Genomic DNA, 20,001 nt, shown 5'->3' with positions numbered 1-20,001 from the left:
TCTGCCAGAAAGGCCTTTAAGTAAATGCAGCAGCAGTAGTCTAGCAGCAGTTTTACTGAGCTCACAGAAATCCATTCAAGTAAGAGCAACACTATCAGTAAACAAAAGGCTGGAAGGCAAATGTGAGATTTCTTCCCTTACACTTCCCTACATGTACCAGAAATCCTTACATGAGAGAAAAGTAGGGAAGGAAGTAACTATGAGACCAGGAAGAACTCCACACTTGCAGAAACCAGGCTCCTCAGCAGCTCTTGAAGGACTTTGCCACACAACATGTAATGGGACAGCCAGAGGAGCTCACTTTCTTTGGCCATATTTCAGATTTTCTGCAAGAAAAAAGCTTGTACAGGAATTTTATCTACCAGGTCATACTCCTCCTCATCACTCAAAGCAATCTTTTGAAGTTTTGGGGCAATTTTAACTCTGGGTTATGGAGAGAGGGGCTTCAAAATTGCTTAGTTCTTTTAAGTCCTGCAAAACTAGGACTGGAGAGCAATTCTTATCAGTGCCCCAAGCAAAATAAAAAGACAGAAGCATTTCATCCTGGTCAGGCCTCAAGGAGTCTGCAAAGCCCTTGAGATCCACAGTAAAGCAAGCATCACTGGATTTTTAAAATTTATTGTTGTTCTAAGTAAAGGCAGGCCCAGGAAGGAAACACAATACACTATTTCTGGCTTTTGCAGAATGGTACTGCAGTATCACAGCTTGTATTTCTTGTCTGAAATGGAGTTCATCAACCAGCTAGCCTCTTCCCAATGAATGCCAGAGCCTTCCCAGCCACCTCATCCTTGTACCCAGCAATTGTGTCCTCAGCTGCAGCTTCACCTGTCCTTACCTGCTCATCCATGATGATCTGCCAGCTTTTTTTTCTAAAGCTCTGAGCAAATCTGCAGAGACAAGCTTGTCCTGTAAGAATAAGTCTGTGGCAGTAACCACAGCCAACCCCAGAGCCCCATGTAAGGCCACTTTTTCTAACAAAGCCACAAGACATGTATGTCATTCCAAAAGTTCCTCTAACATCCCTGGAGGGCATAATTAAAATGCTTTTACACTTCACAAACACACCATGCAAACTTTTCCTCTTCCCAAACCTGTGTTTTGCTGGAACAGTAGCAAGGAAGTATTTCAGTTTCGAGTACACTCACAGGATGGGATCACAGCATTGGTGACATGAACTCTAATCCAGCCCATGTCATGCAGATGTCACAGCAGCACTGCTGGCCCAAGCTGCACCCTAGGAGCACAGATCCTGAGGTCTCCAGGAATGCAAGGAGCACTCTGTTGTGCACTGCAATTTCCTTGCTCCCTTCTTTACCTCAGGCCCACCACAGGCCAGGCAAAAGATCACTGTAGTGGCACATTTTCCTGTGCCAGCCCTCCTTTGAGAATCCCAGGCTACTGCCCTACTACAAAATTGCAGCTGATGGCAAATAGCAATGTCTTCTCTGTCTCTAGATGTGCTGTAACCAATGGCCTTGTTCCCCACAGATAAGTTATCTGTGTTCACACACCAAGTGTCTCAAGGAGGAGCAGCCAAAATATAGGAGGCTAAACTCTCCCAGAGCCATCAAAAGTGATAAAGGAGGGAACAACATGTAAGCAAAAACATCAAGGCAAAGTCTACTGTTTTAAAGCTGCACAGAACTTGCTTAAGTCTCATGGGATTTTGAAGAATTCAATTCACATGTGTTTTTCAAATCAAAGGCTTTGTGAAAAGTAATTTTTAGCATCTCACACCAACATTCTACCAAAACGGTCTTAATGTAAGTTAGAATAAGAGCCCCAGTCTCCATCACACCAACAGAATAATCCTTTCGTCTCAGCTCTTCAGAAGTTGACCAGCTGCTGGCAGGTTTCTGGCTAACATTTGAACACAAAGGAAAAACTCACAGAAGTCCAGATATATAATACCAAATTCATTAATTCCCAAGCCATTTCAGAAGCCAAAACCTCAAGTTTCTTGCAGAAGGCGGATTTTTGCTTAGCTTGCTGTCTTTTCAAAGTCATGAAAAGACATTTGGCACCCAGAATTCCATAAAATGAGCAGGTTTTTGTTTTCTCTTTAACAGGAGTAAATTGAAGGCTTTGAAGTGTCCAAGTGGTATGCATGAAGCTCTACTTGGCTCATTCCAAAATCAACAGAACTCTTTTACCACCTATACAGAAAGGGATGCTCGTCAACAGCTTGTCACTGTGCAGCAGAAACTTAACACAAGGAATGAAAGATGGGTTATGTGATTTGGCTGACAGACTCCATGACAATAACTCTAAAAGCACAGCAAAGATCAGTTCAGGACAAAACATACTTTATTGTACTGTAATGTCAGAAGTACAAGAAAAGTACTGCAGAGAACCATGCTAATGGCGCTTCCAGGGTCTGTGAAGGACAGAAGTACAAGATAATGGGGTACTACTGTACTCAGTGCAAAAACTGATTCATTTGAGGCACAAGTACACTATTGTTTAAGCAGCTTGATTCAAGCACAGCTCTGGTATGTGATCTACTCTGTTTTCTTTCTATGTGACATTTCTAGAACAAAGCTACCTTTACATGAAAGAGGCAGTAGATTCAAGTCAGGGGTGTCCAACTTGCCACTTGGCAACCAAAAAAAAATTAAGAAAAATACTCTGCATAGTCACCCTCCACATCTTAAGTTTCAGATATGGAGCTGTGTCTAGAGAAGAAAAGTTACTCTGAAAGGTCAGAACCCAGATCCATTTGGCTGGGTGGGGTCCCCCCCTTCCTACGTTTGTGGGTAACTTAATTCATGTTGACCACAATTTATCCAATAAGAAAAAAAAACACAACCAACTCATATCTTGGGTAAGAAATCATACATATCTAACATTCAAATAAATTTCAGCCCTTGAGATCCTAACTTATGGCTTAAGACACAATGAAATAGTTTGGGCACCCTTGAATTAAGTTAATGAACAGCATTTTTGCTAAAAAAGGCAAGCAAGATCACTGTTTTAAACAGAGCTGCCCTCTACAAGAACAAAGCAGGAATCCAAGTCACTAGTTACTACTAGGCTGACATGTACTGCTGCCCAGAAAGATAAAAACATAACATCACAATGAAAACGTTCAACAAAGTTGAAAGATAAAGGTTTCAACACCAGAAGCAGCATTTGAAAACAAGCTGTTTAAGTTAATCTTTTCAAGAGATGCAGATTGCATAACTCTACGCATGAACAAACATGCTGGCAATCTTCTCCTTTTACACAGCAGCTGTGTTTAACATAGGAAGTTCTGGGTTTAAAGAAAGCTACTTGAAGAAGAATTAAGATTTGCAATTCCCTGTCTAACTTAATGAGATTAGTAGAGAAACAAAAAAAAAATGACTACTGAAACAGTAGTTCCTCAGTGGATCCCTACCATTACAAACACAGCCGGATTTGTAAGCAATGCAAGACTAAACAGACAGCTATTACTTTATATTATTACTATGCTCATAAGTTACATCTGTTAAAGTTAAAAAAAGCCAAGCAGTTTCACCCTATTTCAAGGATAGTTTCCAATCAACACCAGTTTACATGGTGAAATGGGACTTCACGAATAAACAAGGAATGGTGACATCTTTGGGTCAAGAATGACAAGAAATAATGGGCTCTGTGCTACCAATCAACCTCAACAAGAATATGGCACATGGGCCAGCCCAAGCTGTACCAACACTGAACCTTTAGCACTCAGCACAAATTCGGATCTCTTCACTTTACTAGCAAACCAGGTGAAAAGGCTGGGTAAAAAAACCCCAAAAAACCAAAAACCTAACTAAAAACTTAAGCCAAAAGTTGGAATATACTTTTAAAAAAACATCTGTAGTTTTAAAATAACTTGATGCTGACATCAGTTTGTGCAAACTAATAAAAAAAAAACCCTCATTGAATTTCTCTCCAACAAAAGAAAAATCCTGCAAATATTTTCCTTTTAGCCCACTGTACCTTAAGATACAATCTCAAATCTAACAGATGTAAATGAAAGAGAGAAGAAGTTACAGCATCTGCACAACATTCTTTCTACAAACAGCTGCTGGAGGGAAAGTAAAATATAAAAGGAATAAAGAAAGTAAGGTTCCATCTGAAATATTCTCACAATCTTTCCCACTTTGTAGTCCATGAATCCGACTCTGATGCTAAGGTGACAGTGTATGTAAGCAGATTTTTTTGTTGATTTTATTACATTGGAGTTTTAATTGAAGAGAACCTGAGAAGGGACTGGGGCCCCTTCAGGAATTGTCGGATGGAACGTGCTCCTCGAAGCCCTCGCTCTCCCGGACCAAGGCTCGCTCCAGGATAACGCGGCCCTCCTTGTAGCGCTGGCTGTCCTCGGTGGCAAACTCATAGATCCAGCCCAGTTTGCTGTTGCAGTTCTTGCAGCTCACGTCCCGGACCATGTGGCGGCCGGTGAGCATGACCCGATCCTGAACTTCACTGTACTGCAGATTGACCACCTGGGACAAACACACAGGCACAGAGAACAGCACAGAGGATTAGTCTGCCTAGGGGAAACCTGCTCAATGACACACTTAGAAGGGAAGAGCCTGTGGCACCACACACAACTGAAAACTGCAGTGTAAAAAATCTCCTGTGTGAGAGAGAGGGTAACACCTTAAAGATGGGCTTCATAGTGATGTAAAACCCTCACATTTTAACTGAGAGACATGAATTGCTATCACAAAATATGCAAAAGGGCTGTGTTCAACTCTGGGTGAGAAACTCCCAGTGAAGAGCTTGTAAATTTGTATTAAACCACTTGTAATGTATGTAACTCATTTCTAGCAACTGAGTGATCACCAAGTCCCAGAACTCAGAAACAAAATATTAAAAGAGGTATTTCTTTAAAAATCTTGTGGTGCCTTTGAAATAATTACCTAAGAAACAGACAGGGTCAGTGGCTGAGAATGTAGACATGAAACATGCACCTTTTTGTGTGCTGTATCAGCAGTTTAAATATACTTGCAAACTTCTTTTGCAGCATCACCACAAAACCAGGATGTTTACTTCATTGAAAAGTTGATGTCAGAACTATACCCAAGCTTGATTCTAAAAGATGGGACTGTACTACTTTCTCAGCTTAGCACCTGACTGGTTCAAATGTACAGCTTCCGACTGCAGAAATGCAAAACCTCAAACTGCTGTAATGAAACCCTGCTATTTAACATTAAAAAAAAAAATCTAACCTCCAGGATCCAGAGTTTATTCAATGAGGAGGAAATCTCTCAGTACTGGTAAGATTCGGGATACCAGAAGTCCCAGAGCAAAACACAGTTAAGACACTATTGATGCCTCTATCAACTCTGGCCATGGACAAATGGCTTATAAGAAAAAAACAGAACTAAAACAAAACAAAAACAAAACCCCCAAAACTAAAACAAAACCAAGCATTATATGTTCAGGAACTTTGTGAGAAAGCAAAGGACAATTACCATTTTTTTCAATTAATCTAATGGACAAGTCTTTATGCAAGGTTAATAAATAATCCTACAATTCACTCAAAAATTTTGACATCTGTATGTCAATCTATTGAATCGAATAAATTAAAAACTCTTAAACTAAACCAGAGTATTACTGTCTGTAAAAAAGATTGTGATTGATTGTGGCAACTTAAGTTGCCAGACTACTGTTACATTAAATGTATTTCAGAAATTAAACAAAATATTATCTAGTTTTTTTTTTAACTGCATAAAAGTTAAAAAAACCTTTGGAACCCTTTGACAGATACCAGATACTCTCAGAGTGAATTTGAGGTTCATATTACAGAAGTCTCTGAAGTTGAAACTCCATCAATTTTGGCCTGAGGCCTCTACATACACAGTCTTCTTTACAGTCTTTCAGCATTTCAGACAAAACTAATTTAGCTAAGTTTCTTATCAACAGTAAATGTCAAATTTGACTTCAAAGACAGAAAAAAAAAAAAAAAAGTTAAAATAGTAATTATGCAACACTTTAGCCAAGAAGTTTTTTCAATCTTGTGACAGATCCATATCCCACAAACTCATTTTTCAAAAGTAAACAGCAGTTCCTCCAGCTTCTTACCAACCTTGTTAAAAAGAAAGGCCCTTCCTGTGGCCCCTGTAAAGCGAGTGGAGATGAGCTCGGAGCGGTTGGTCAGGATCGTGTCGCAGTTTGCGCAGGAGAACAGGCGAGTGCCACCAATGTGATCCAAAAAAATTCTTCCCATTTTTACAACTTATCTAAGTTTCTACTCAAGACCTGAAAGCAAAAAGAAACATCATGTAAAAAAAGCATTTCAGCAAAAAAATTGAAACTCCCAAACATCCCATATATATGTCAGAATATTCTTCAAACCAATTCAGCTAATGATTGCTCCAAGTCATTCCTCTGTTGGTGAACTGCTGAACTTACAGTCTGTCTTCACCCTCTCATCAAGACAAGCTATTTCCCAAAGTGACCATTTCACCAATAAAGATTACATAAATACAAACTAATTACATTAAATGAGAAAAACACAAACTGAAACCTTTAAAATACAATTCAGTGTTTTGCAGACCCCCTACTGGCCCCTACAGTTCTTAAACTCAGAAGCTTCCACTTCTTCTAACACAATACTGAAATTCTATTTCAGTACATTCCCAACAACTCACTCATCTTAGTCAGCACTAAGAAATGAAGCACTGAGAATTACACTGAGTCACCAAGACAATTATAGCTTAATTTTCCCAAGTCACCCCCACCTTTTATAATACATATTTATTATGTCACTTCCCCATAGCTTTGCACAATTTATGACACATGATCACACAACACCACCACTCAGAATGTTGGTATAGCACCCTGGCTGCTGCATTTGACTTGACGCTTTGTTTCATATACAGACCAACATAGGAAAGATTTGGATGCTATTTCACATAATAAACAATCCACCCAGTCTTAACACCAGACAGTTTTATATACAAATGTTTAAAGTTGTCTAATCCAAATATAAAATACTGTGTAATTTATCCAAGGTATTTCCAAAGCCTTGTCACTAAAATACCTCAGCAACTCCAATGAGGGAAAAAACCAGCTAAAAAACTTTATGCAGATGACCTGCAGTGCCTGACACATCAGCCTCTTCACTGCTTAGGAAAATTGAAGTGTCTCACCAACTTGACACGAACTAACATAAATTACTCAAAGTGAACTAGTGAGTAGGCACAGAATGTATAGCCGAAAACTTAAATCATGAAGGATGATGTAACATGACAAAGGAATTGAATTATGATATTTCCCTTTCAACTGCAGAAGTTTTATGACTAAACTTCTGCAGTTAAACAAGTTAAATGTACCTCCATTTATGCTTCAGATGTGGAATCAGAAAAATGTATTGTCTCTGCTTTTGTCATGCAGAGCAATGTAAAGTAAATCTGACACACTGCAATATTAGAATTGTGTGGGCTTTACTTTTCAGAGCAGAGACTGCCGTTCATAGAGAACTCAATCAAATTCTGTGCTCATCTAATTGAATATTCTAAGTCAAACACCATTAATAAGCACAAATACCTAATTTAAACTCATTTCAAGGTTTAGGGGATCAGTTTCTTAAAGTCTACTCTTAACATACACAAAGCAAATGGACTAAAACCTGCACCTGCACACACAGAGCTTAACACATCATTTTTACATCTAAAAATCACAAGTCACTGACATAACGATTTTTTTCCAATTGCTTTATTTCACACTTTGTTTTCTTACAATGTGAGGCAACAAGAAGGGCTCCTAATATTGAACAGAGAGATTTTAGCTCAGGTTCCTTACCTTCAGATTTTTCAAATCACTATTAATCTTCTGTATCCCATCTGAAGGATACATAAAAATTAAAAGCAATGTCATGACTCTTCCTTTTAAAGGTGATATAATACCCATTTCTCTTCTTCAAAGGATAAATAAAACAGGTCTGAGTATTAGAGGTGTGATTCCACTCAAAATACGGAAAGTGTTTTCATTTATATTTCTCTAAGCTTTATACCTTTCTAATATGCCTTTATCTTTCCCAGCAACCAAAGCAAAAAAAAAAAATTAAAACATGAATAGTGACAAAATGAAAGAAAATCAACACACAATAAGTGTGAATAAACAAGTATCAGTAAAAGTCTCCAGCCAGAAGAAACCACAAATACAAGCAATTAAGGCAATTGTAACAGATATGCCCATAAGGCACTAGGCCTAGGTCCATGTGCCATCCTTCCTAACTTTGGATTATGTTATATTTGTGCTGATTGTATTGTGGATTCAAAACAATTAACTGATCATAAGTTACAGTAATGTGGAATCAGCATCCAAAGGGGTATTTCTTTCAGAGTAAACCCAATCCTCACCCTGTCAGTACTTTTAGAAGGTAACACAACATAAATCCAAACCTGTCCCTATCTCACTAAGAGCAACACACACACATAGCCTGGTGTCCAGAACAGATCCTTTACACAGACTGACCCTGCACAGCATGACATTTTGAAAAATGCACCTAAACACTTCAAATGCAGTGCATCACCTGCCTAAAATCATAATTCGTGTCAGTGGCCTCAGAAAAGCATTAGCCCAGAGACATTAAAAATAGAAATTAAATACTTCAGAAGGGAGCACAAGTGCAATTCTAACAAGCAAGTTCGAAGTCACAGCAACATTCAAATGTATTACTTCTGGATATGGCATTATGGCATGGACTGAAGTCTTGAGTCCCAAAGATCTCAAACATTAAAATAAATGTGTAAATAAATATATTCAAAGATGTAAGGCTGAAAAATCTGCCTACTAATACAAGGCCTAAAATCCTCACTTATTTATGTCACCTTCAAGAGCTGAAAGTAACCTAAACTCACAGCAGAATTTAACAAACCAACTGGTACCAGAATACGTTTTTTCAGAATACAGTGCATAAGCAAATCTATATTCTTGAAATAATACATATTTTAAAAATTTAGAAAATTAAATTCTACAGTCAGCACTGTAACAGTCAAAACAACATAGATTTTGTGCATGTTTTCTTAAGAAACTACTAAAATACTGTAAGGTTACCAGAGTGTCTAACTTTTTCAAAGTAACCTCTACACTTAACTACCACCTGGTAGACTTCAGTCAAAATATATAGCAGGCTACAGCTACCTCTGACCTCAGTTTTGATTGTTGAATTCAATGAATCTGTAAGGGCGCAGCTGAAGCACTATAAAACTAGTCACCTTATGTAAGTCTTTATGTTACTGCTCACAGTAGTAAAAAGCAGGAAAAAATTACAAAATTACTTCAAGTAATGCAGACTTAAAATGCCACACTTTATAATGGATTTTCTAAAAAACCTAATATGGAAATTTTGCTTTTTCCTCTCCTGTAAAATAGAGAAACTGATTTCAACTTGAAACCATTTCACACTCTCCCCTTCCTTTTTCTTCCCCCAAGCTAAAAACACAGCATTCACTTATAAGGCCAAATCAGGAGTCTTTATCCACAGCAAGTACCTTCTTTCTCCTTATGTAAGGATGCTAAATCCTGTAGGGTATACTTACTGCACACAGGAAAAAAACAGAAGCACAACAGCACAAGGGGAAAGCAATTTTCCATAGCTCCCAGGCTCCTGCCCCTTACAAACACAAGTGGTGTGTACAAAGTCACCCAAGTTAACACAGCAGATTTCTTTCCCTATAGTTTCACTACCAATTGGAAAGGTGCAGGCGTCTATTTATGTTCACACATGCATAAATGATCTGAAAAAGCCACTTACAGGCAGCTTTGATAGGCAGTGGGAGGGCTCTTTTAAATGAGGAGAAACCAAAGAATTGTGAAACATAAGAGCATTTCTAAAGCTTAAGATCCTCTAAACGGGGAGGAAAATACAGTAAGTGCACTTGGCCATTCATCCACTATTTACACTTAAAAACCTAGAAAATAACTTCCACTTGTCCAGAGAACCAGTCAGGTTCCCTAGTGCTACTTACAGCTCCAGAAAGTGACACTATCCCACCAATTCCATCATGCTACCAGCGGAATTTTCCGAAGTAGTGGACCAGGATCTTGGTTATTCACAAAACCAAATGCTGAGGAAAGAACAGATTTTTTTTTTTTTGGCTCATGATTTCACTTTTAAAATCAGCTAAGCATTCGTTACTGGGCATGTATCAGTGATGAAGTTCTAGCGCTCCTGCCTTCATGCAAATTACCAAACACAAGTGATTTTATTAAATGAATGGCTGCAATGTAAGAAAGGCAGACTTATTTACTTTCCTTAATGGGATATAAAGTATCTATTGCATGTCCAATCTCTCCAGTTCCAAGAGAGGGGTACTTCATGAACTGAGAGATGACAACACTTCCATTATTCAGCACCCAGACCACCTTCCTGAGAGGACCTTTAGGAGAGCAATCAATGACAGGTCATATTACCTAGCAGGTCAGGCTTGCTGACATTGCATGGTTTTGACAGTACATTATTCTGACAGCATAAACCTTGATACCACTTCTCAATCTCTCTGTGAAAGACTTCCTCCCTGCATGCTTCTCCCAGTGAGTGCATGGACAGACAGGAAACACAGGCACTGTGGCTGAGTGCTGTAATGTGTATTCCCAGAGCAGCAGCTCCCAAACTCCCCAAACACTTTCAGTGTTGATTTCAGCAACACTGAGCAACAACCGTATCAAAGGGCTGACGTTCAACAGCTTGATTTTGACCACTGTCTGCACACACACCCAAAACCACCTGAAGCATCACTTGGTTGGTATTTGTACTACCTCATCTGCCTATCTTCACCATCAATAAAGAATGAAAAAGTAACACAAAGTATTATTTATTAACATCTTTAAAACTAACAGTCAGTGTTTTCTTGTCCTGGAATGCATCTCTTGAAGACACAGGACCATCAACACTTGGGAGAGCCAGCAAGCACTTTCTCTATACACTGGACTGTGGATATTTCACAGGAGGAGCCTCAGAGTTGCTTCAGCACCATCTACTGCGTTCACATCTACAACAGAGAACAGCTGCTAGTTAAAGGACAAAAAACTGTGACCGCCTCTCTTTCACCATTTAACCAACGAAAACCATTTTCCTTTGTGAGAAAATAAGCATTCTCTACCCTCTGGCAAAGAGTTATGCATTCCCCTAAGCACACTGAAACATTCTCAAAATGTACTTACCCTGAACCAGGCTGAAACTTCATAACGGCATCTCGGGAACTGGGCTTCAGTTTCCTCTTCTCATCTCAGAGATGGACAAAAGAGGAAAGAGAATTCTTAGCACAACTGCACAAGACCAAACATTAAAGAATCATAAAGGAAAAAATTAAACTTGCTCCTTACCTTCCCAGGTTTCCCTGCTCACAGGTGGGGGCACATCCAAAAATACACACGTGGTCAGTCTCTTGGGAGGTCAGAGATTCAATGTCCACCACCAACTTCTGCGACTGTCCAAGTAAACAAGGCCTGGTCTCTGCCTACATGCAGAATTGAAACCACCACATGTAGCCAAATGTGGAGAGAAAATGAACTGGACCAGCATACAGTGCTCTTTAGAGCCATCCAGCTACTGTACCAAACTGCGAAGGGAACTGAACACAGTCCAAAGACAGAAGAGGCTTTGGCAAAGCCCAGATGCAGGGCACAGCACCCACCAACAACAGGCTGCCTCGCAGGATGAAAACACCCTTCTGCAAGTTGCAGCAGTGTAATTTTGTATTGCAGGGTGCAGTAGTGTCATTTCCTATTGCAAACTGCATTTTTTTCTTAGGTAAAGCAAGCACTAGGACACTGGCATTTAAATTTGTTTATGTCATATTGGTGCAGGGAAACACTAATCCAGGGTACTCTGTTTCACATTTACAGAGAGCAGAGGCACACAGAGATGGGCACTTGTTTCTCATACAACCCCCCTATCTCAGCATCTCCCACAGAGTAACTTAAACCCTCACAATACTCTTGCTAGATAACATATAAAAGTATTAGTTTACAAATGGTATCACACTCAGATTAATTTTCTTTCCCACCACTAACTACAAAGAGTCCAAAATCAGCAACTAGACCTGTCTCCCTGCTTCTTTTTCCCTTCATTTTTCTCCTTTTCCCTTCCTAATTACTCCAGTTTTTAAGAAAGCTGTATTTCCTTGTTTTGTAATAAATTTACTCTTATGCTACTTAAGCAGTTGAGACAACTTTTATCTATGAATCCATTCTGCAACTTCCAGAAAGCTAAACTACACATTTTCTGTTTTTATTAATTTTAGTGCTGAAATGATACAAAACTTCATCCAAAGACATCACTGATTTCATGAGTCATTAAAAATGAAATCCAATAAACAACCTTTTAAGAAATGGTGTAAAGACAATCATCATCCAAACCAGCCACATCCAGCTGGCAGAAAGGGTTCTAATACACTAAGTGCATATCACGATGAGATTTATATATTAACTAGAAAGGTCCTAAATGTAGATAAAGGCTCCAAAATTAGAGATCACCTTGCTAACAAACATCCATGGTGTACAGGCATTTCATGTACACATTTAACAAGTAATTTTTAACTTAAATCTTGCTTAAGGGAATTACGTATTTTGGTGAGAGCTGAGCAACCCAAGATTTCAACACAGGTCAAATGTTAGTAAACAAATATGAACCAATGACCTGACTTGAACACCACCCCTTCAAGCTTGTGATGATTACCATGTTAAATACAGATATATAAAAATGTGTACAGCTCTCAGTGTGTGGCAAGTAACAAATACAGCTTGTTCTTGTCATCTTCTCTGTTGGGCTTTGAGATGCAGTTTCATTTGTCCTCACACACTTTGCAACCACACTTGAAACTCACTCGTCATTATTAAAATCTATATACAAACAATAAGCTCTGCATCTCTAAGTAATTCTGTAACTACGGAAGTGAAAGTAGCAGATGACAGAAGCCTCCACACAATACTTCTGAAGACTACTTTACTTTAGAAAAATTGAGCAGCCCTTAAAAACTGACAGTTTTGTTTGTCACACACTTGAATTCAGCCATCCAGAAAGAGGCTCTATCTAAAAATATACATAGGATTATATATATATATAGCAGTTACATATATATAATATATATATAGCAGTTACATACAGTCACGTGAGGGAATGTTTACAACTGGGGAGCAAGTTCCCCGCCTTTCAGTCATAAACATTAGTTAAGATAATGGTTAATCCGGAGCCATTAGTTGCTGACATCAGGAGTTGTTCTGTGATACCACTTTCGAAAGAGCCCTACCCTGTTTCTCTCTCACAAAACCGTGTGTACTTGCTTTGTTATTCCCTCAATCTAACCCTAAACACGTGTTTATTGTTTAAAGAAACCAAAGACAAATAATTTATTAAATTGTACGGCAATACCAGTCCAAAACACGGCCTTTATTCTTAAATAAATACGCTGGATTAATCTAACCTACATCTGCTTGTGCAGGACAGCTGAGGGCTGTGCACAGAGTAACAAATGAAGCAGACAGACAACAGTCTTATTTTTGCTTTGACTTAGAACCTTTCCAAAAGCGCCGGCAGAATATTTCAGCTCCCTGGGAATCCATACTTCCACTGGGAAAACCCCAACCCGAGCGCTAGCAGCCGAATGCGCCTCGCTGCTGAGCGAGCCGCCAGCACCTCCACAAAGCAAACAAGCACCGGGGCTGGCTCGGTGACAGCTCCCGGCGGGAGGCACCTGTGCGGGGGGACACGGGGCTGCTCCGCCGGCCAGCGCTCAGCAGCGAGGGGCACCTCCGCCCGGGGAGAGGGGCGATGCGTCAGGCGCCGCCGCCGCCCCCCGTGCCACAGGGCAGGGCGGTTCAACCCCCGCGGAACCTCCGCGGCCGGGCCCGGGGGCGGCGGCTGCGGGGGCGGCGGCTGCGGGGGCGCCGCTGCCGATCCCGGAGCCGATCCCGGTGCCGGTGCCGCGCACACACAAAGCCGCGCGCGCGCGCGAGGGCGGGCCCCGGCCCGGCCCGGCCCGCGCGCCGTCACGGGGGCGCGCGCAGCCAACCGGGGCCGGCCGGGCTCGTCCCGTCCCCCCCCACCCCCCCCCCCCCCGCCGCCGCCGGGCGCTGCCGGGAGCGCAGGAGCCCTGACAACAAACAGCAGGAAACAGCTGACGGGGAGGCACCGCCGCCGCCTCCGCCGCACCGAGGGGCCGTGCCCGGGGCCCACCGCCGCCCCCCATCCCCGAGCTGCCCCCGCTCCCGCACTGGGCCCTGGCACGGCCCCGCGCCCACCCGCTCGGGGCCCCGCACAAGAACCGGCCCGAAAAGTTGCCCAGTGCTGGGCCGGGGGAGGAAGTTGTGTCGGCGGCGACGGGGAGGGGGTGCTCGGTGCCGGCCCCCGCCGGGAAGGCTGGGCGGCGCTGGGAGACGCTGACGGAGAAGGAGACGCGGTGGGGGAAGGCCGGTGCTTTGTGGCGGCGCCGGGTAACGCACCGGGTCAGGCAGGGCCGACCACTGCCCCTTTCCGTGCCCGTCGCCGGACCGGAGCGGCTCGCCCGGGGCTCTGCCGCGGCCCGACAGACACAGCGCCGCGACGCGGCGGTCGCCACCTCCCTCCCCAGCCGCCTTGGCCTCCCCTGCTAGCGCGGGGCGAGCGCGGCCCCCGCCCGGTTACCTGGCTGCGGGGAGCGGCGGCGGCGGCTCCGTACCCGGTGTCTCCCCCGCCCTCCACGGCCCCGGTGCTCCGGATCGGCCGCGCAGCTCCGCCCCGCCGTGGCCCCGCCCCGCCTGTCAATCAGCGCGGCGAGGCCCCGCCCCTCTCCCGCCCCCTCGCTGCCGCGGAGGCCCCGCCCCTGCCGCCTCGCGCTCCGCCCTGCCCCGGGTCGCCTCACGGCCGCGCCCGGCGGGGCATGCCGGGTCACGGAATGGCAGAATTACAGAGTTATAGAATTACGGAATCACAGAATCATCGAATCATCAAGGCTGGAAGAGACCTTTAATGTCATCTAGTCTGATCATCCACCTAGCACTAGCACAGTAACCGCTAAATCACTACACCACAGCACCCAGCACCATGTCCAGAAGCCTCTTGAATATCTTCAGGGATGGTGACCTCCCTCGATAACCTATTCCAATGCCTCACCATCCTAACAATGAAAATTTTTCCCGTCTATTCTGAATCTTCACGGTCTCAGTTTAAGGCCCTTTCCTCTGGTCCTGTCACTGCAGACAGGTCAGAGAAGATGGGCCCCCACCTCCTACAGCATCCTCTCAGGCAACTCTGCAGAGCCATGGGCTCTCCTCCACCTTGAACAACCCCAGCTCCCTCAGCCATTGCTCACAAGATGTGCTTTCTAGACCCTTCACGAGCCTTGTTGCCTTTGCTGGCCACGCTCCAGCACCTCAATGTCCCTTCTAAAGCGAGAGGCTCAGAGCTGAGCACGGTGCTGCCAGCAGTGCTGAGGGCAGGGCCAGGGCAGTGCTCAGTGCTGCAGCCCAGCTGTGGGGGGCTGGAGGCAGGGCCAGAGCTGGAGCCTTGTGGCAGCGCTCAGCCCTTCCCCACCTGCCAAGCTCCATTTCCCAGGCACCTGTCAGCCACTGCCCTGAGTCTGGTGCCTTCCACTCCCCCTCTACCAGCCTCCCAGACCCCCTGGCCTCCCTCACAGCCTGGCAGAAATTCCCACTCCTAGGGGAGCTGAATGCCAGAGCCACCCAGCACCTCCCTGCACCCCTACAACACATTGCCAAGGGAGGAAGGGGACTCCTGTCTTCAGGCACCTGCTTTCTCAGGGATTTGGCCTATCCTGCCTGCGAGCTTCACCATACTATGGAGCCCTGTGAGGGCTGGAGGTGTAGAAAGGCACAGAGATGGCTTTTGGTGACATCCTCCCCTCAGTGAAGCTGTGACTCATGCTGCTTGCAGACTTTCAGGCCATTCACATTGAAATCTCTGTGGGATACCTTAAACACTGCCCACTGTGGAGATGAAACATCAGAGGAGAATGAGGCAAAGTGTGGCCCTTCTTAGCATTTGTTTGCAAGAGCTATCAGTTCCCTGCCAGTTTTAAGTGCTTACAGACTGCCTCCTTGGCATTTAGTGGTCATGGACAAAATACAATGAAAAAAAGTCCTTTTGAGTTGTTGGTTATGAAAAAGAGATGCAAAGAGGTGTTGTTCTCCTTCTATGGGGCAAGCCATGCCATTTTAAGGATGTCTATTCTGGAGAAAGTATTTTCATTCCTGGGTCTATCCATGTGGTATTACCAGAGGAGCTGCAGTAATGGCAGGAAGGAATGAGTCAGCAGGGTTCTTTTGTCATTTCACACAGAGGCAGAGGGGCATCTCTCTGTGAATATACAGCACACAAAACCTTCTTACACACCCAGCTGTTCTTCAGCCTGTGTCTTTTACCTGGGTAAAGAAATGATGAGGTAGAAGAGAACACAACAGCCTGTGTGAGGGTAGACAGTCAGTGACAGGCCAACATCAATGTGCTAAGAGGTGCTGTTTGCTTTGGACAGACCTCCAGAAAATCAGATCTCTTCGGTATGGTCAACTCTGGCCTGATCCTGAGCAGAGCTGAGCATTGACATTTCTCACTGCCCTCTCATCAGCCTCTCTTTAGATGCTGGAAGGGGGGTGGAGGGTGTTAGAGCAGTCCATCAGACAGCAATCACCACTTACTTAATGGCACAGGGACAGCACAAGTACTGAGAATATTAGAAGGAAGCCATAAAGCCGAGCCTGGGGTCCCATTTACCACAAACAAATGGAGGAAAAAAACTGATCCAACGTGCCCCCATTGTTAAGAGGCTGACCTGATCTGCTGCTGGTCCTCACTGGGTAACCATGAGCTGTGTCCCTGCTGAGTCTGCTGCAGCTCATCATAGGAGCTATACAAAGGTCCATGTCTTACTCATCTCTGCACAGCTCCCACGGAGATCACTGTAAACAAAGCCAAAGCAGAGTAGAAAGAGTCAAAGCAGTGGTGCTTTAGTCAGCTCTGGTGACTGTGTCTTATCTGAGGCCCTGTGAGCTCAGTGCTCAGCCCTGCTGCTGAGGCACCCACATATCCCAGGGCAAGCTGGTTCTTCCTGCCTCATTTTCCCTCTGTTCAAGGGGCAGCGTGATGCTCCCTGCCTTACTGGCAGGTTGCAGGTTTGCTTAAGTACCCTTCTCCAGTCTGGGCATACAGAGGGGTTGTATATCTGAATATTGCAATCATCACAATAATATTACCATGAAAAAAAAGCAAAGCCCAAACCTATGAATAGAATTAAATTCTCAGCAATAAGAAGGGTAGCTGTACCAATCAGAGAGAAACCAAATTGACCATGAGACAAGCAGAGAATGGATTAGCCTGTGCTTGACAGATGGTGCCAGGGACTGATGTTTTTATTTCCCTTGCAGAGGAGCTTAGAGCAAGGGGGGTAGGGGAGGGTGAGGTAGGGCACGTTTAATAGAACAAAGCAGCAGGCTGTAGCAGCTCTGCTGAAAAATGCTAAAAATACCAAAAGCAATTTCCAATTAGCTTGTAAGGGACATGCTACGTGTCAGCTACAGGGTGAAAAACAGGATCAGCAGTATTGTACCACATGGCACTTTTAATTTTCAAAGCAGCCTGAAAACATTAATTAATTCTCCTCTGACACAGGGAAATGCAGTGCAGTCAGCAGTTTGCTCCTTTACTTCTTATGCCAGGTTTTGGGAAGACCCTGGGCCTTTTCCACGGCTGATTCATATCACAATAACTCAAATTACTCTGGAGGAGCCAGTCTTCTCTGCAGCACTACTGAACAAAAAAGGCTATGTTAGATCTGGAACTTCATGAACCAGAGAAAGGGGAGATGCCCACACCCAACAGCCTGAGTAAGATGCACCTTTAATATTTGCCCCATCTAAAGCCATTTTGCAGTGCTATGAGCAACTCTATAGGAAGCATTTCAGAGATAATTGGCTAACTGAGGAACTAATCAGAATCTCAGACCTGTGTAGTGAAACTCAACCACCAACATATTAATCTAATTAAAACCTGTGACAAAATTTCAGTGGAATTCAGCAGGACCTGGGTACATCCCACTGAATGAGTGTCAGGGCTTGGGGGCTGCTTGTGCACATCTTCTCCCTTTAAAAAGAAAAATTTACAGCTCAGTAGTTTTTGTGCTCCTTCGCCAGAACCACTAATAATCTTTTGGTACACTTGTGCATTCCTGTGTGGCAAAGTTAAGCCTACCAAACCAGGCATGCCTGAGGTGAAACAATGATGCAGTGGGATTTTCCATTGCTGTTCCTTCTGTGCCCAGGATTTCTGTCAGCAGAGAGGAGGCAGCTGAAATACAGAGCCAGGCTTACAGGCTGTGATCTCTCTGGGAGACAGCGTGACTCCTCACTGCCCCCTCTGTGCCTTCTCAGCTTTGCCTCGCATCAAAGGCTGGGTTCATCCCACGGGCTGCTCTTGTTATTTGGCAGTGGCTACTGATAGCCTGTGTTTTTCAGAGGAGATGGTACAGCCTGCAGCTTCATTCTCATAAGGTAAGCCTACTCACACACACAAAAAAGTAATTGTCTTTCATTTGATATCACGAGCAGACACTTACTGCTTTTGGCTCACCTAAAAGCTGACACAGGAACAAGTCCTACTTACAGATACTTTTTCAGATGGTTGTATTTTTTGCCAGGGGAAATTATTTCTACAGTTAATCTCAACATCAAAAGATGAAGGTCAGTGATGAAGCAGTCCCTCTACCCCCTCTCCATAAGGACAGAGCTGGTTTCATTACCCTGTCACCATACCTAGTAGCTGTTGGCCAGATTTTAAAAGGCGTTTAAATGTAAAACCCCAAAAGACCCATAGGAGCCATATCAGAAAAAGTACTTAATGCCTGAAGAGGGACTTTGAATTTCCATGCCATTATTAAGACATCAGGAATGGAGACAGTAAGCAGGCCTGGTGCCAGGGAATGCAGAATGGTGTCCTGCAGAAACCAGGAGCCATGGCTGTGCACAGGGCAGTTTAGGGAGGCCAGCAGGCAGACACAGAGACCCTGCAGCCAGGCACTGTTGCAGCCAGCCTCACTGCCATGCCCTAGCAAAGAAAGCAAAGTTGCTAAGTAGGATGGATGGTGACACAAACAAATCACAGAGGGGCAAGGATCTTGCAGGGTTTTTCATTGCAGAGCCTTCTCTTTTTGTCCTCCACAGTGAAGGACAGCTACTAAAATAAGGAGAACTTTCAAGTTTCAGTCTGCAAGTCCTGTCTCCCAAATCCTGTCCAGTGGCAATGCTCTGCAAGATCACATATGTTATCACTTTTCTTTGGGGGAGCTTTTGTCAGGTGTCCAACTCATGGATGACAGCCATCTGATTATGCCACATCCTGCACACAAAGGCTTGGTTTGATGCACATGTGTTTGAGTGGAGAGAAGATGCTGTGGGGTGGTGCCCCACTGACCCAGCTGATGCAATGAGCCAGCTGCCAACTCCCCTGTGTTTTGTAGGAGGTGATTTCAGGGGAGCTTTTATCCTCAGCTGAGAAGGTAAAGCTGGAACCATTCCCTTGGCACAGAAAAGCATCACAACAGCTGTCTACCAGGAGATAAACAGTTCGGGGGAGAGCAGCTACTCCAACACACGTGGACTTCATCAGACAGTCTGGGCTGTCCCTATTGTTTGTGAGCACTGGGTGAGAACAAAGACAGATTGGGCTAGAAAGGGCCCCATGCAGAGACATTCAGAGCCTGTACAGAACAGGACACTTTAATGTCTGCACTGGATTGCTGCAGGTTTTTATATAATCAGACGAATCTACTAACTTGGGAATATATAAATGTATACACACCTGAGGCCCAGATGAATTCCCATAACTGTTTCGTTTTCAGTTGCACTTACCAAGAGATGAAACTCTTGCTTTGTTACAATTGTCACATCACAGACAGGGAAGTGAGAAGAAATCTTTGTTGTATTGTCAGTCTTTTCCATTCGCTGTTCCTGGAGCTCTGGGTGGAGTTTCCCAGCCTCAGTCAACATAGCATTTCCTCAAAGGTCTTGAAGCTGATTCAGTATTGCTTTCGGTCTTTTAACAGTACCACC

The 20,001-nt window shown here is 43.8% G+C and overlaps 1 protein-coding gene across 3 annotated transcripts; it reads right to left on the bottom strand.

The window, feature by feature from the left end:
- Nucleotides 1-2,285: 2,285 nt before the first annotated feature.
- On the bottom strand, nucleotides 2,286-14,699 carry YPEL5 (yippee like 5). Of its 3 annotated transcripts, XM_066546311.1 has the most exons (7): nucleotides 14,588-14,684; nucleotides 11,290-11,423; nucleotides 11,128-11,191; nucleotides 10,802-10,955; nucleotides 9,933-10,031; nucleotides 6,044-6,216; nucleotides 2,286-4,454 (listed from the first exon to the last, which is right to left on the bottom strand). In XM_066546311.1, exons 6-7 carry the CDS (start codon nucleotides 6,182-6,184, stop codon nucleotides 4,230-4,232), a joined length of 366 nt encoding a protein of 121 aa, XP_066402408.1. In that variant the 5' UTR covers nucleotides 6,185-6,216; nucleotides 9,933-10,031; nucleotides 10,802-10,955; nucleotides 11,128-11,191; nucleotides 11,290-11,423; nucleotides 14,588-14,684; the 3' UTR covers nucleotides 2,286-4,229. The 3 variants fall into 3 exon arrangements, with proteins under 3 accessions (XP_066402408.1, XP_066402410.1, XP_066402409.1); XM_066546313.1 differs by lacking the exons at nucleotides 10,802-10,955; nucleotides 11,128-11,191; nucleotides 11,290-11,423 and having other exon boundaries at nucleotides 14,588-14,664; XM_066546312.1 differs by lacking the exons at nucleotides 9,933-10,031; nucleotides 10,802-10,955; nucleotides 11,128-11,191; nucleotides 11,290-11,423 and having other exon boundaries at nucleotides 14,588-14,699.
- Nucleotides 14,700-20,001: the final 5,302 nt, after the last annotated feature.

The sequence above is a fragment of the Molothrus aeneus genome, chromosome 3, assembly GCF_037042795.1.
Source record: "Molothrus aeneus isolate 106 chromosome 3, BPBGC_Maene_1.0, whole genome shotgun sequence".
Lineage (NCBI taxonomy): Eukaryota > Metazoa > Chordata > Aves > Passeriformes > Icteridae > Molothrus > Molothrus aeneus.
Note: the sequence above shows the minus strand (reverse complement) of the source record. Positions and strands in the feature narration are given on the sequence as shown.